Source organism: Ranitomeya variabilis, chromosome 3, assembly GCF_051348905.1.
Source record: "Ranitomeya variabilis isolate aRanVar5 chromosome 3, aRanVar5.hap1, whole genome shotgun sequence".
NCBI lineage: Eukaryota > Metazoa > Chordata > Amphibia > Anura > Dendrobatidae > Ranitomeya > Ranitomeya variabilis.
In genome coordinates this window covers 546,643,266-546,660,507 of record NC_135234.1, presented here as the reverse complement: position 1 = coordinate 546,660,507, position 17,242 = coordinate 546,643,266, and the positions used below count along the sequence as shown (strand labels likewise).

Below are 17,242 nucleotides of genomic sequence, written 5' to 3'. Positions count from 1 at the left end.
GAGCTGCGACAGGAAACAAAGAAGAGGAAGTCATCGTATGAAGATGGGAGGCGCTGGACCTGGACAGCGATGCCCATCAGTCCGGACCGCATCGGGACCGCCCCTGGGTGAGTATAATCTAACTTGTTTTTCTTATCTTTCAGGTTACATTGGGATTATCTACAGCATTACAGAATGCTGTAGATAAGCCCCTGATGGCGGTGGCCTTAGCTTATAGGCGAAAAATGAGGTGACAGATTCCCTTTAATACAAAATGTTGGTTATTATTTTTACAGATGGAGACGTTCCGGGTACAAAGATACCAATTATGTATATATTTTTTGCACTGAACCCTTGATCACACCAATGATGACCCGAAGAGCCCTCATTAGTATATACAATGAAACCATTTTTCTGTTGAATTAAACAAGTCAAATCTATACTGCAGACATGAGTTTTATAAGGCTAAGTCCCATAGAACTGTGTAAGTAATTCAAATCAAGTTTTGAGAGTGCCAGGCTCCCTTGCAGTTACGATGGTTCTTCTGTAGTAAAATGATTCCAGTACTAACCATGGAAAGAATGTTATAGAAAAACTGAAATGAACCCGTACAAGACTAGTGCTGGCAGCTTATATAATTGTTAGTGCTGTAATTTTTTACCTTGAGACAAATCTTCATAATCGTCTGTAAATACCAGCTATGTTTTTACACAGATATGGGTACAAATATATAGATCAGGTGATCTTTTGTCGTTTTGGATATGTATGTTTTATGGCAGGTCTATAAACACTGACCTTTTCAGGTAAAGCCAGTTCAATGCAAAACTAAAACAAATCACATTTTTATTGTACACAGTTTATATAGCAGGGTTTAATTATTCACTGTTATTCTATGATTAATTAATTTAATTCCCCAGGTTTTAATGCACTGCCTCTTGTCTATTTAATGTAACATTCACACATTTGCCATTACAGTTCTTTGATGTATGAGTTTAATCTATTTTTATTGTTAGGTTAGTCACACTGCCATGTGTATGTGGCAAATTACTCACCTTAAAAGCACATCTAAGGATTTTTCATTTTTTTATTTCCTTCCCAATTTTCATTGAATTTTTTTCCATTGTTCATAATTTTTTTCCTATACGTCTGCAACAAATAAATTTGGCTATTATTTCTAGATGAAGGCAATAGAGATGTACAGAGTTTGTCAGCCAGGTTATAAATAAAAAACAGCAAATTCTACAGCTTAGTTTTTGCAAGGACTATTTTACATTGGGAAATGTCAAGGCAAAATGGCAAACATAATCATTACAATAATATTAATCTAGTGGGAGAGAAAAGTGCAGAGAACAGTCAGCTAGAGCTTGTACTTGATTAAATCCAATGCCGGAGAGACTTATGTGTCATGTGTCTCTTTGTACAGATAAATTTAGTTGTACGAAAATTATTTAATTATTTATTAAATGACAAAAATCTTCATGTTTGCATTATATTACAGTCTTTAAAATGGTCACCTTTATATTAACCCACTGAAATTGGCAGCGATTGTTCATGTTTTTTCTTTTTTCCCAGGTGCCTTTTTTACATGAAAAAAAAAAAAAATAGAACATTAAACTGATGAAAAAGAGTTCCACCATAGCATTTAGAAATTGAATTGAATTTGTAATAGACTATTGCTGACAGGTTATAAAAACTCATTTTATAGGGTTACATATAATTGCATAATGCGAAGCAAGTCTTTACAAAATTATTGTACCTAGGAAAATGCTATGGGTATCATATATTAACCCCTTAGTAACAGAGCCAAATTTTAAAAATCTGACCAGTATCACTTTATGTGGTAATAACTCTGGAAAGCTTTGAGAAATTCCAGTGATTTTGAAATTGTTATTTCGGGACACATTATACTTTATGATAATGGTAAATTTAGGCTGATATGTTTTGTGTTTATTTATAAAAATATCAGAAATTTGACAAAAATGTAAAACAAATTAGCAAGTTTCAAATTTTGAATGCTTTAAATCATCACCATTTGTAAAATGTTATTTTATTTTGTTAGCATTTTAGGAAGTTTAAAAATGTAGTAGTAATTTTCACTTTTTTATGGAAATTAACAAAATTATTTTTTTAAGGTCTTATCAAGGTTTGAAGTGACTTTGGGAGCCCTATGTATTGGAAAACCCCCAAAAGTGATTTGATTTTAAAAATAGCACCCCCTAAAATACTGAAAACTGCTGTCAGGTAGTTTATTAACCCTTCAGATGCTTTCAGGAATTAATACAAAGTGGCATGATAGGAATGAAAAAGTGTAATTTTACCACCTGTCACTAACTTCTGAACAGGTCGCTATAGCTAACAGACTCTAAGGCCGCCATTTGACTGTGAATTGCCATGGCAAGCATCAGGACAACACAATCAGGATCTCAGGGTGTCGATGGGGATAAAGAGGGAGCCTCCACACTCTTTTAACCATTTATATGATATAGCCATTATTGACAGCAGCATCTAAGGGGTTAAACAGATATGGACGATGCTGACACTGATCGTGGCTGATGCAGCAAGTTGGTTGTCAGCTATAGTGTACAGCCGACAGCTGCTGTATGGGGATGCTAGTCTCTTATATCTCAGGTCAGTTAAAAGACGTATTGACAGTCATTAAGGGGTTAAAAAAGATACAAAGATTTACTGTCCATGCCTATAGCAGGCAATTATTGGTTGTGTTTAACTTTTTATTTATAGCATGGTGAACAGTCATTTAAAGGGAATCTGACAGCAGGTTTTTGCTACATCATCTGAGAGCAGCCTGATGTTTTGTCAAAGAGACCCTGAATTCAATGATGTACCGTTGTACTCAAAAGTTTACATACCCCTGCAGAATTTTTGCTTTCTTGGCCTTTATTCTTGGTTAGTGGTTGGGTGAAGCTGTTTATTATCAAACTACTGTGTTTTCTCTTTTTAAATCATAATGACGACCCAAAATATCCAAATGACCCTTATCAAAGGTTCACATACCCTGGTGATTTTGACCTTATCACATGCACAGAAGTTGACATAAATGGGTTTGAATGGCTACTAAAGGTAATATCCTCACCTGTGACCTGTTTGCTTGTAATCAGTGTGCGCGTATAAAAGCTAAGGAGTTTCTCAGATCTAGACAGACTTGCAGCTTTCATCCAGCCACTGACATTTCTGGATTTTGAGTCATGGGGAAAGCAAAAGATTTGTCAATTGATCTACAGGAAAAGGTGGTTGTACTGTATATAACAGGAAAGGGATACAAAAAGATATCCAAGGAATTGATCATGCTAGGCAGCAGCGTTCAAGCTGTGATTAGCAAATGGAAAATGAGGGGCTCTGTAAAAATCCGGTAGACCAACAAAAATTTCGTCCACAACTGCTAGAAAAATTGCTTGAGATGCAAAGAAAAACCCACAAATAACATCAGCTAAAATATAGGACTCTCTGAAAACTAGTGTGGCTGTTTCAAGATCCACAATAAGGAGGCACTAGAATAAAAATGGGCTGCATGGTCGAGTTGCCAGAAGAAAGCCATTACTGCACAAATGCCACAAAGTATCTAGCCTACAATGTACAAAACAGCATAGAGACAAGCCTCAAACTTCTAGAACAAGATGCAGTTAGGTCCATATATATTTGGACAGAGACAACATTTTTCTAATTTTGGTTATAGATATTACCATAATGAATTTTAAACAAACCAATTCAGATGCAGTTGAAGTTCAGACTTTCAGCTTTCATTTGAGGGTACCACATTAAAATTGGATGAAGGGTGTAGGAGTTTCAGCTCCTTAACATGTGCCACCCTGTTTTTAAAGGGACCAAAAGTAATTGGACAATTGACTCCAAGGCTATTTCATGGACAGGTGTGGGCAATCCTTTCGTTATGTCATTCTCAATTAAGCAGATAAAAGGCCACGAACAAACAGCAACTAGTGTTGAGCATTCCGATACCGCAAGTATCGGGTATCGGCCGATACTTGCGGGTATCGGAATTCCGATACCGAGATCCGATACTTTTGTGGTATCGGGTATCGGTATCGAAACAACATTAATGTAAAAATGTGTAAAAGAGAGAATTAAAATAAAAAATATTGCTATACTCACCTCTCCGACGCAGCCTGCACCTTACCGAGGGAAGCGGCAGCGTTCTTTGTTTAAAATTCGCGCTTTTCTTTCCTTTACGTGAAGTCCCGGCTTGTGATTGGTTGCGTCGCAGTCACATGGGCGACGCAACCAATCACAGCAAGCCGTGACGTAATTTCAGGTCCTTAAGGATTTTAAAATTACGTCCCGGCTTTGTGATTGGTTGCGTCGCAGTCACATGGGCGACGCAACCAATCACAGCAAGCCGTGACGTAATTTCAGGCCCTTAAGGATTTTAAAATTACGTCCCGGCTTTGTGATTGATTGCGTCGCAGTCACATGGGCGACGCAACCAATCACAAGCCGTGACGTCACGGGAGGCTGGACATGCGCGCATTTTAAAATGCGCGCTTGTCCAGCCTCCCGTGACGTCCCGGCTTGTGATTGGTTGCATCGCGGTCAACCAATCACAAGCCAGGAGGCTGGACACGCGCGCATTTTAAAATAAATAAATAATCTGTAGAAGTTTCTTCAGCTTCAACAAAAAATAAAATGCCTAAAATAATTTTTCTGGACAGAGCAAAAAAGTGCCCTATTTTCATGGACCGGATTCTGACCGGTTAGTAACCCTGTAGTGGCTCCCATGGTTGCCATCTTAGTCCTCCTATTAAACCTTGGCAGAGGTAAGGTCTAATAAAGTACCTCTTAGGCCATGTGCACATGTTCAGTATTTTTCGCGTTTTTTTCGCGTTTTTCGCTATAGAAACGTGATAAAAACGCGAAAAAAACGCTTACATATGCCTCCCATTATTTTCAGTGTATTCCGCATTTTTTGTGTAAATGTAGCCTTTTTTTCGCAACGCGGAAAAAAAAGCAACATGTTCATTAAAATGCGGAATTGCAGGGGATTCCGCACACCTAGGAGTCCATTGATCTGCTTACTTCCCGCACAGGGCTGTGCCCACCATGCGGGAAGTAAGCAGATTATGTGCGGTTGGTACCCAGGGTGGAGGAGAGGAGACTCTCCTCCACGGACTGGGCACCATATAATTGGTAAAAAAAAAAAAGAATTAAACTAAAAAATAGTCCTATACTCACCTTCGATGTCTTCCCGCCTCTCCACTGCACGCTGTCGCTTCGGTTCCTGTAGCTGGTGTGCGGTGAAGGACCTGCCGATGACGTCGCCATCTTGTGATTAGTCGAGACCGGTCATGTGACCGCTCACGTGACCGCGACATCATGGAAGGTCCTGCGCGCACACACCATCTATACGGAACGGACGCCGGTGAGGAGATCAGCTGTCTGCGGGTGAGTATAAGCATTTTTTTTATTTTTTTTATTTTTTTTAAACATTCTATCTTTTACTATAGATGCTGCAAAAGCAGCATCTATAGTAAAAAGTTGGTCACACTTGTCAAACGCTATGTTTGACAAGTGTGACCAACCTGTCAGTCAGTTTTCCAAGCGATGCTACAGATCGCTTGGAAAACTTTAGCATTCTGCAAGCTAATTACGCTTGCAGAATGCTAAAAAAACGTGAAAAAAACGGAAAAAAAACGCAAAAAAAAATGCGGATTTCTTGCAGAAAATTTCCGGTTTTCTTCAGGAAATTTCTGCAAGAAATCCGGACGTGTGCACATACCCTTAATGTGTTAATGAATTATCAAGCTCATCAAACTTTAAAGTTGCATTCCCATCTCCAAGATTCTATCCCAATATGTAGTAGGCGTAATAATTATAATATTAGCAAATACCTCCATTTAGAAATGTAGTATAGTGCCTCTGATTTGCTATTTCACTTACCCCATGTGCAGGGCATTGTAGTAGCTTAGGTACCATGGTTATGATCACTAACAGCTAACTAACCATCACTATAAGATTGGTAATTACCATGGATACCTAACCTACTGCAATGGTCTACATGGGGTAAGCAACATAGCGAATCACAACTATACTACATTTCTAATTGGAGTTATTTTCTGAGATTATTATTATTATTGAACCCACTACATATTGGGATATGAACTTAAAGATGGGAATACCACTTAAAGGCACTTATGAAGTAAAAAAAAATTAAAAGATGGTAAAAGTATATACAATGTTATAAAAATGGCATGATCAACCTCGGCTAAATTCAAATGGGGAACTTGGAACTCCTGTTTGTCTAGCTTGTGGGTAGGTGATACGTTGGTTTTGTGGGACAACTCCAGTCCTTAACCATTTCAAATCACACAATGTAAAAAAGGACACACTGGTCAATAATATTTCTTTCCCTTTGCAGCAGTTTTAATATAATGATATTTGGTAATATCTCATTTTGCCATATACATTAAACCAGATATATATCAACTCTGAGAAATTTTTGTTAATGTCTTTCAATACTGCTCTTTACTTTTATGCACCTTTATAACAATAATTTTTAATAAAGGGATAAAATGCTCATGATTTATGAGTCTTAACCTGTAACTACCCTCCAGATTTATTAGACCTTGATACCATACGAAAACTCAGAGAATAAATTCTTGATGATCTTAAGACACAGGCTAGTAATTATATTTATATAGATTAAGGATAAATTTAATGATTACCTATGCTTGAAAGGCCCAGGATAATATAATTTCTTGCAAGACCTTAATTTCTAATAATAATCAGATAACACATTTTACACTTTCCACTTGCAAAGTCCATATTGAAAAACAAACAGTCATTTGCAACAGCTTTAATGTAAATTGTTCTATATATTATACTTGGTTAGAAAAATTACCTTCTTGCAGAGTGAATGTTTGCAATTGTTATAATATTGTGTATCAAGTTGAAAACAAACTGTTTAATACACTTTATGATCTGTCATTTGTATAATATTTATATGTTGCTTTTTTAGGAACTTCTATTATATCACGATGCTGAGGGATCCAGTATCTCGCTACTTGAGTGAATGGAAGCATGTCCAGAGAGGAGCAACTTGGAAGGCTTCACTCCATGTTTGTGATGGACGAAGTCCAACACCAGATGAATTGCCCACGTGTTATCTTGGGGATGACTGGTCTGGAGTCACATTACAGGAGTTCATGGACTGTAACTACAACCTGGCCAATAATCGCCAAGTTCGAATGCTTGCTGACCTTAGTCTAGTTGGGTGTTATAACTTAACTTTTATGAATGAAAGTGAAAGGAATGATATTCTTCTTCAGAGTGCCAAGAATAACCTTAAAAACATGGCTTTTTATGGCTTGACTGAGTTTCAAAGAAAAACACAATATTTATTTGAGAGAACATTCAATCTCAAGTTTATTTCTCCATTTACCCAATTCAACACTACCAGAGCCTCAAATGTGGACATTGATGAGTGGTCACGTGAACGTATTAAAGAACTTAACTATTTAGACATGCAGTTATATGAATATGCCAAGGACCTTTTTTTACAACGCTTCCAGTATACCAGACAACAAGAACATCAGAGAAAAAGAGAGAAGAGAAAGGAAGAAAGGAGACTTCTTAGGGAACATAAAGCCCACCCATTTCACAAGAAAGAAAGACCAACAGACATTTCTACTACTGAAGACTATAATAGTCAGGTAGCAAGATGGTGACATTCCCAAGTTTTTATTTCAAAATTAATAGTAGAAAAACTTACATAAAATTGTTATAAAGAATTTATAAATCTTTTGAAGTTGAACTTTTAAAAGGGAAAAATATGTAAAAACATTTATTTTGTCAGGAAGTGGTGGAAAATTTCTACGACTATATCCTGAATGAGTTGCACTTACCGTCAGTTTATTTGTTTTATGGAATGTCACCATTCAAACTAAGAATGATTCTTTGGACTTTTGCAATTTCTTAATTTTGTGACATGGTCTTATTGTCATCTCCCATTAATGTTTTTTCAGACATCAAATGTCTACATGAAACACACAAGTAGAATTGTGCAAATGTCAAATGGACTTCAGTGTGCTTTTCAAATGTTTGCTTGTTTCCTTTCTTTGCAGTAGATGAAACTCTACATTTTTCAATGTATACAATTCAAACTGTTTTTAGATGGTGTGATACGATGAAAACCGATGTTGTGTTACAATAAAGGAAAGCATATGAACAATAAAAAATATTTACAGTAATTATGATTAAGCCCATTAACTGCCACTTTCTACAGAAGATATATTGCTCCCAAAGTATCACATGAAAAATGAGTATAAGACTGTGTGCACACGTTCCGCATTTTTTGAGGTTTTTTTTGTGTTTTTCACTATGAAAATGTGATAAAACAGCAACAAAAAACCTGCATCCTATTAATAGAATGCGAACCACAATTTTTGTGCACATGTTCGCGGAAAAAAAACACATCGCGGTAAAAAATGCAGCATGTTCATTAATTTTGCGGATTTTTTGCAGATTTCCCGCTATTTAATGCATTGGAAAGCTCTGGAAATAATGTGAAAAATCCACACAAAAAACGCAAAAAAAGCGCATGCGGATTTCCTGCAGAAAAAGTCCGGTTTTGTTCAGGAAATTTCTGCAAAGAATCCTGACGTGTGCACATAGCCTTAAAGGTTTGTAATTACTAAAGCAAAATGCAAAAAAATTCAGAAAATGTGATTCATGGTCTCTAATGTGGGGTTTTTGATGCCACTATTATATTATTATTATTAATTATATTAATGATATATATTGGTTTATTGGTTTTATTCATCATTATCTTTAGCTCATTGCTCATGAATTATTATTATTATTTATTGTTATTATTATAGCGCCATTTGTTCCATAGTGCTTTACATGTGAGAAGGGGAATACATAATAAAAAAAAACAAGTACAATAATCTTAATCAATGCAAGTCATGACTGGTACATGAGGAGAGAGGACCCTGCCCACGAGGGCTCACAATCTACAAGGGATGGGTGAGAATACAGTAGGTGAGGGTAGAGCTGGTTGTGCAGCGGTTTAGTATATCGGTGGTTACTGCAGGTTGTAGGCTTGTAAGAAGAGGTAGGTCTTCAGGTTCTTTTTGAAGGTTTCCACGGTAGGCGAGAGTCTGATATGTTGGGGTAGAGAGTTCCAGAGTATGGGGGATGCGTGGCAGAAATCTTGTATGCGATTGTGGGAAGAGGAGATAAGAGAGGAATATAGAAGAAGATCTTGTGAGGATAGCAGGCTGCATGCAGGTAAGTACTGGTAGACGAGATCACAGATGTATGGAGGAGACAGGTTGTGGATGGCTTTGTATGCCATGGTTAGGGTTTTGAACTGGAGTCTTTGGGTTTGATTAGTCGGGCAGCAGAGTTTAGAGGGGAGGCCACAGAGCAGGAGGTTGTAGTAGTCAAGGTAGGAGATGATGAGGGCATGGACTAGGGTTTTTGCAGACTCTTGATTGAGGAATGTACGGATTTGGGAAATATTTTTGAGTTGAAGTCAGCAGAAAGTGGAAAAGGTTTGGATATGTGGTTTGAAGGAGAAATCAGTGTCAAGGATTACACCGAGGCAGCGAGCTTGTGGGACTGCGGAGATTGGGCAGCCATTTACTTTAATGGATAGGTCTGTTGGGGAGTCAAGTGAGATGGGGACAGATGATGAATTCTGTTTTGTCCATATTAAGTTTTAGAAATCTAGAGGAGAAAAGGATGAAATAGCAGACAGACATTGTGGGATTCTGGTTAGTAGGGTGGTGGTGATATCTGGTCCAGAGATGTAGATCTGTGTGTAGTTGGCATAGAGATGATACTGAAAGCTGTGAAATTCTATGAGCTGTCCCAGGCCGAAGGTGTAAATGGACAAGAGCAGGGGCCCTAGGACTGAACCTTGTGGGACTGATAGGGGGTGAGGTGAGGAGGTGGTGTGTGAGTGGGAGACACTGAATGTCCAGTCTGTTAGGTATGACAAGATCCAGGATAGGGCCAAGTCTGTGATGCCAAGGGATGAGAGGGTCTGCAATAATAGGGAATTGTCCACAGTGTCAAAGGCAGAGGACAGGTCCAGGAGGAAGAGGACAGAGTAGTGTTGCTTGGCTTTGGCAGTTAATAGGTCATTAGTGACCTTAGTTAGGGCAGTTTCAGTGGAGTGGTGTGACCGGCAGCCAGATTGCAAGTGGTCAAAGAGGAAGCAAGAAGAGAGGTCGGAGGACAGTTCAAAATGCACATTCTGTTCCAGTAGTTTTGAGGCATAGGGGAGAAGTGATATAGGGTGATAGCAGATACAGAGGATGTTTCAAGAGAGGGCTTTTTGAGGATAGGTGTGATTGAGGCATGTTTAAAGCTTGAGGGGAAGACATCAGTTGTTAGTGATAGGTTGATGAGATGGGTTAAGGTTGGGATGAAGACTGTGGTGAGGTTTGGGATGAAGTGGGATGGGATCGGGTCAAGTGCACAGGTGAATTAGAGAATAAATTAGAGAATTACATGAATTAGAGAACAACAGGATTGTTAATTATGCAGAATATGTATACAACCTACAAAGTTGTTAGCAAGCCAATCAGCCAGCATAATGACAAATAAAAAAGAAATAGTAATCATAGCCAGAATACAAATCCTGCAAATATGACCACTTGTATGAAAAAATAGCTTTTATTAAGTCATAATAAAACACACATAAAGGATAAAATATGGTGATATCATCACAGAATTTTGCAAAGAATGTAAAATATAACACCTGATAAACAGAAGACAATCAGAAAAAAAGTACAGCAATATATAACCAAAATATTACTGTTAACATCATGGTATAAATAGCTACAGGGAGGGATCAAAGGAACCCCATAACACATATATGTAACATGATCAGATCACAAAGGTGTTTAGATGGAGGTAAAAAAAAATGTCACAATCTAAATAGAATATACATAGTGCTAGATAGTAAAAACAGACATTTTATAATAATTATAACATCACATAAATACCAAAAATAAGAAAAACCTTAGTCCCATCTGTGTATCATAAATATTATGATATTATCATGAGTCTACTGTATCAATAGTGCATAGTATGTATTACCTTGAAATGCCCGACATGCATTTCGCTGTGGCTTTTTCAATGGACAGTGTGAAATGAGGACATAGCAGAAGTTTATATACTGTTCAAAGCAGGTATAATGGGAGGCATCTGGTATTTATGAGTAATCATGGATTCATAGGATGAATCAGCCTAATTGGTTAACCCCTTAGTGACAGAGCCAATTTGGTACTTAATGACCGAGCCAATTTTTACAATTCTGACCAGTGTCACTTTATGAGGTTATAACTCTGGAACGCTTTATCGGATCCCGCTGATTCTGAGATTGTTTTTTCGTGACATGTTGTACTTCAAGTTAGTGGTAACATTTCTTCGATATTACTTGCGATTATTTATGAAAAAAATGGAAATATGGCGAAAATTTTTAAAATTTTGCAATTTTCAAACTTTGTATTTTTATGCCCTTAAATCAGAGAGATATGTCACAAAAAATAGTTAATAAATAACATTTCTCACATGTCTACTTTACATCAGCACAATTTTGGAAACAATTTTTTTTTTTGTTAGGGAGTTATAAGGGTTAAAAGTTGACCAGCAATTTCTCATTTTTACAACACCATGTTTTTTTTAGGGACCACATCACCTTTGAAGTGATTTTGAGGGGTCTATATGATAGAAAATAACCAAGTGTGACACCATTCTAAAAACTGCACCCCTCAAGCTGCTCAAAACCACATTCAAGAAGTTTATTAACCCTTTACGTACTTCACAGGAACTAAAACAATGTGGAAGAAAAAAATTAACATTTTACTTTTTTTTGCAAACATTTTACTTCAGAACCATTTTTTTTAATTTTCACAAGTGTAAAAACAGAAATTTAACCACAAATTTTGTTGTGCAATTTTTCCTGAGTACGCCGATACCCCATATGTGGAGGTAAACCACTGTTTGGGCGCACCGCAGAGCTTGGAAGTGAAGGAGCACCGTTTGACTGTTTCAATGCAGAATTGGCTGGAATTGAGATCGGACGCCATGTCGCGTTTGGAGAGCCCCTAATGTGCCTAAACAGTGGAAACCCCCCACAAGTGACACCATTTTGGAAACTAGACCCCCCAAGGAACTTATCTAGATGTGTGGTGAGCACTTTGAACCCCCAAGTGCTTCACAGAAGTTTATAACGTAGAGCCGTGAAAATAAAAAATCGCATTTGTTTTCACAAAAATGATTTTTTCGCCCACAAATTCTTATTTTCACAAGGGTAACAGGAGAAATTAGACCACAAAAGTTGTTGTGCAATTTCTCCTGAGTACGTCGATACCCCATATGTGGAGGTAAACCACTGTTTGGGCGCACCGCAGAGCTTGGAAGTGAAGGAGCACCGTTTGACTTTTTCAATGCAGAATTGGCTGGAATTGAGATCGGATGCCATGTCGCGTTTGGAGAGTCCCTGATGTGCCTAAACAGTGGAAACCCCCCACAAGTGATACCATTTTGGAAACTAGACCCCCCAAGGAACTTATCTAGATGTGTGGTGAGCACTTTGAACCCCCAAGTGCTTCACAGAAGTTTATAACGTAGAGCCGTGAAAATAAAAAATCTAATTTTTTCTACAAAAATGATCTTTTTGCCCCCAAATTTTTATTTTCACAAGGGTAACAGGAGAAATTAGACCACAAAAGTTGTTGTGCAATTTCTCCTGAGTACGTCGATACCCCATATGTGGAGGTAAACCACTGTTTGGGCGCACCGCAGAGCTTGGAAGTGAAGGAGCACCGTTTGACTTTTTCAATGCAGAATTGGCTGGAATTGAGATCGGATGCCATGTCGCGTTTGGAGAGTCCCTGATGTGCCTAAACAGTGGAAACCGCCCACAAGTGATACCATTTTGGAAACTAGACCCCCCAAGGAACTTATCTAGATGTGTGGTGAGCACTTTGAACCCCCAAGTGCTTCACAGAAGTTTATAACGTAGAGCCGTGAAAATAAAAAATCTCATTTTTTCTACAAAAATGATCTTTTTGCCCCCAAATTTTTATTTTCACAAGGGTAACAGGAGAAATTAGACCACAAAAGTTGTTGTGCAATTTCTCCTGAGTACGTCGATACCCCATATGTGGAGGTAAACCACTGTTTGGGCGCATGGCAGAGCTCGGAAGGGAAGGAGTGCCATTTTGAAATGCAGACTTTGATAGAATTGTCTGCGGGCGTTATGTTGCCTTTGCAGACCCCTAATGTAACAAAACAGTAGAAACCCCCAACAAGTGACCCCATTTTGGAAAATAGACCCCCCAAGGAACTTATCTAGATATGTGGTGAGAACTTTGAATGCCCAAGTGCTTCACAGAAGTTTATAATGCAGAGTAGTGAAAATAAAAAATATTTTTTTTCCCACAAAAAAGATTTTTTTAGCCCCCAAATTTTTATTTTCACAAGGGTAACAAGAGAAATTGGACCCCAAAAGTTGTTGTCCAATTTGTCCTGAGTATGCTGGTACCCCATATGTGGGGGTAAACCACTGTTTGGGCGCACGGCAGAGCTCGGAAGGGAAGGAGCGCCATTTTGCAATGCAGACTTTGATAGAATTGTCTGCGGGCGTTATGTTGCGTTTGCAGACCCCTAATGTACCTAAACAGTAGAAACCCCCACAAGTGACCAAATTTTGGAAACTAGACCCCCTAAGGAACTTATCTAGATATGTGGTGAGAACTTTGAAAGCTCAAGTGCTTCACAGAAATTTATAATGCAGAGTAGTGAAAATAAAAAAATATATTTTTTTCCAACAAAAAAGATTTTTAGCCCCCAAGTTTTTATTTTCACAAGGGTAACAGGAGAAATTGGACCCCAAAAGTTGTTGTCCAATTTATCCCGAGTACGCTGATGCCCCATATGTGGGGGTAAACCACTGTTTGGGCGCACGGCAGAGCTCAGAAGGGAGGGAGTACCATTTGACTTTTTTAGCGCAAAATTGGCTGTCGTGTTTGGAGACCCCCTGATGTACCTAAACAGTGGAAACCCCCCAATTCTAACTCCAACCCTAACCCCAACACAGCCCTAACCCTAATCTCAACCCGATCCATAATCCTAATCACAACCCTAACGATAATCACAACCCTAACCCCAAAACAGCCCTAATCTCAACCCTAACCATAACCCTAATCAAAACCCTAAATCCAACACACCCCTAACCCTAATCCCAACCCTAACCCTAATCCCAACCCTAATCCCAAACGTAACACTAATCCCAACCCTAATCCAAACCCTAACCCTAATCCCAACTCTAACCCTAACTTTAGCCCCAACCCTAACTTTAGCCCCAACCCTAACCATAACTTTAGCCCCCGTCGTCACAAAAAAAGTTCAATGTAACCTTTTTTTTGTACGTCGCGTCCGCCATTTCCGCGGATGCGTGGCCGTAACTCTGCCCCCTCCTCCCCAGGACATAGACTGGGCAGCGGATGCGTTGAAAAACTGCATCCGCTGCCCACGTTGTGCACAATTTTCACAACGTGCGTCGGTACATCGGGCCGACGCATTGCGACCGCCCCGTACCGACGCAAGTGTGAAAGAAGCCTTAGGCTACTTTCAGACATAGCGCATTTTTGAGCGCTATTTTGCGGGCGCTTTTCAAAAATGCGCAATGTCATTTTCGTCTGCCGGCAAAGTGAATGAGAAATTCACTTTGCCGTTCAGACACACCGCAAAAAAACGCGGCGCTTTTGTCTGCAAACACGCCGGCGTAAAAAGAATTGACGTGTCAATTCTTTACGCAGCGGCGTGTCTGCGTATCCCCCTAGGGCCCCATATTACCTTCCACACACAGCGCCTTTGTCCTGGGTGTCGGCGTCTTTGTACGGAGGGGTTGACACCCAGGACCGGACGTGACGTCGGACAGGAAGAGGGAAGCCCCCGCCCCCCAGTGAAGCAGCATGGAGTCCTTCTGTGTGTGTGTGTGCGTGTGTGTGCATGTGTGTCCCCATGCGACGCTAGTGCCACCATTGTGCTAAGTCGCCGTATGGGACTACTACTCCCATCCGGTATTAGGATGGGAGAGTTGTCCCTGTGTCCGGCGACTTAGCACAATTGTAAAGTTACACAAAACACCTACACACAATACACATACATGACACACAGTACATACAACATATAACACAGAGTATATACTCACCAACAGCACACTTGTAGGCGAAGCCCTCGATCCTCCAGGAAAAAATCCAAAAATAATAAACCAAATTCATACTCCCTGTCCGCAGAATCCATAAAACGAGTGTCCCACGCCGATTGGCTGCTCTCCGGCGATACACTGCCAGGAGCGAAGCTCCTAGCAGTGTATCGCGTACTGTTCCGGAGTTCAATGACTCCGGCGTCTCGGTTAACAGCAGTACAGCTGCGTTGAACTTTCCCACGCAGCACTGCCGTTAAGCGAGAGTGCCGGGGTCAATGACCGCCGGTAAACTCGCTCGCGCATGCGCAGTGACACACCGACAGGAACTATGGCTCCTGTCAGTGTGTTGCTGCAGCCGTGGAGAGCAGACATATCTCTGGATGTGTCTGTTCTCCATGGAAAATCTTGATACGTGGCACTTAAATATGTGGCAATTAAATACGTGACACGTGGCACTTATACGTGATACGTGTCACTTAAATACGTGGCACTGAAATACGTGATACGTGGCACTTTGATACGTGGCACGTGTCACTTAAATACGTGGCACTGAAATATGTGGCACGTGGCACTTTGATACGTGGCACGTGTCTCTTAAATACGTGGCACTGAAAGATGTGGCACGTGGCACTTTGATACGTGGCACGTGGCACTTTGATACGTGGCACTGAAATATGTGGCACGTGGCACTTTGATACGTGGCACGTGGCACTTTGATACGTGGCACGTGGCACTTTGATACGTGGCACATGGCACTTTGATACGTGGCACGTGGCACTGAAATATGTGGCACGTGGCACTTTGATACGTGGCACGTGTCACTTAAATACGTGGCACGTGGCACTGAAATATGTGGCACGTGGCACTTTGATACGTGGCACGTGTCTCTTAAATACGTGGCACGTGGCACTGAAAGATGTGGCACGTGGCACTTTGATACGTGGCACTTTGATACGTGGCACTTTGATACGTGGCACGTGGCACTGAAATATGTGGCACGTGGCACTTTGATACGTGGCACGTGGCACTTTGATACGTGGCACGTGGCACTTTGATACGTGGCACGTGGCACTTTGATACGTGGCACTTTGATACGTGGCACGTGGCACTTTGATACGTGGCACTGAAATATGTGGCACGTGGCACTTTGATACGTGGCACGTGTCACTTAAATACGTGGCACTGAAATATGTAGGACACGTCGCACAAAAAAGTTACATGTAGTTTTTTTTGTGTCGACGGTCCGCTGAAGCACGACGCATCCGTCGCACGACGGATGCGACATGTGGCAATCCGTCGCAATGCGTCGCTAATGCAAGCCAATGGAGAAAAAACGCATCCTGCAAGCACTTTTGCAGGATGCGTTTTTTCTCCAACGACGCATTGTGACGGAAGCCAAAAAACGCTAGTGTGAAAGTAGCCTAACCCTAACCCTAGCCCTAACCCTAAATTTAGCCCCAACCCTAACTCTAACTCTAACCCTAACCCTAACTCTAACCCTAACCCTAACCCTAACCCTAATTTTAGCCCCAACTTGTCTTCTCCTGCCGGCCGGCAGATGGCAGCAGATGGCGGGCGTACTGCGCATGCGCCCGCCATGATGAAAAAGCCGGCTGGCAGGAGAAGACAGAAGAGGACCCAGGGACCCCGGGTGAGTATGATAGGGTCCCCGAATCCCCCTATTTCTCTGTCCTCTGATGTGCGATCACATCAGAGGACAGAGAAATAACTGATCGCTTTTTTTTTTTTTTTTTTTTTTTGCGGTCGCCGGTAAACTGTTAATTACCGGCGATCGCAAAGCAGGGGTCGGTGCAAACCAACCCCGATCATGTTCTTTGGGGTCTCGGCTACCCCCGGCAGCCGAGACCCCAAAGAACATCCGGGTGCCGGGCGGCGGGCGTACTGCGCGTGCGCCCGCCATTTTTTCCCGGAAAAAAGATGGCGGCGCCCATGGGGAGACACGAGGAGCACCGGGGGAGGTAGGTAAGTATTGGGGGGCTATTGGGGGCCATCGGGGACCACATTTCTCTGTCCTCCGATGTGCGATCACATCGGAGGACAGAG

At 40.6% G+C, this 17,242-nt stretch overlaps 1 protein-coding gene across 1 annotated transcript in view; it reads left to right on the top strand.

Annotated features, from left to right (window-relative positions):
• The window catches only part of HS6ST3 (heparan sulfate 6-O-sulfotransferase 3), a 1,159,628-nt gene extending 1,151,417 nt beyond the window's left edge, over positions 1–8,211 (top strand). Inside the window, exon 2 of the mRNA XM_077297150.1 lies at positions 6,965–8,211. Coding sequence (XP_077153265.1) covers positions 6,965–7,673 — 709 coding nt within the window. The 3' untranslated portion in view covers positions 7,674–8,211. The remainder of the gene's footprint in view (positions 1–6,964) is intronic.
• The last annotated feature ends 9,031 nt before the right edge of the window (positions 8,212–17,242 follow it).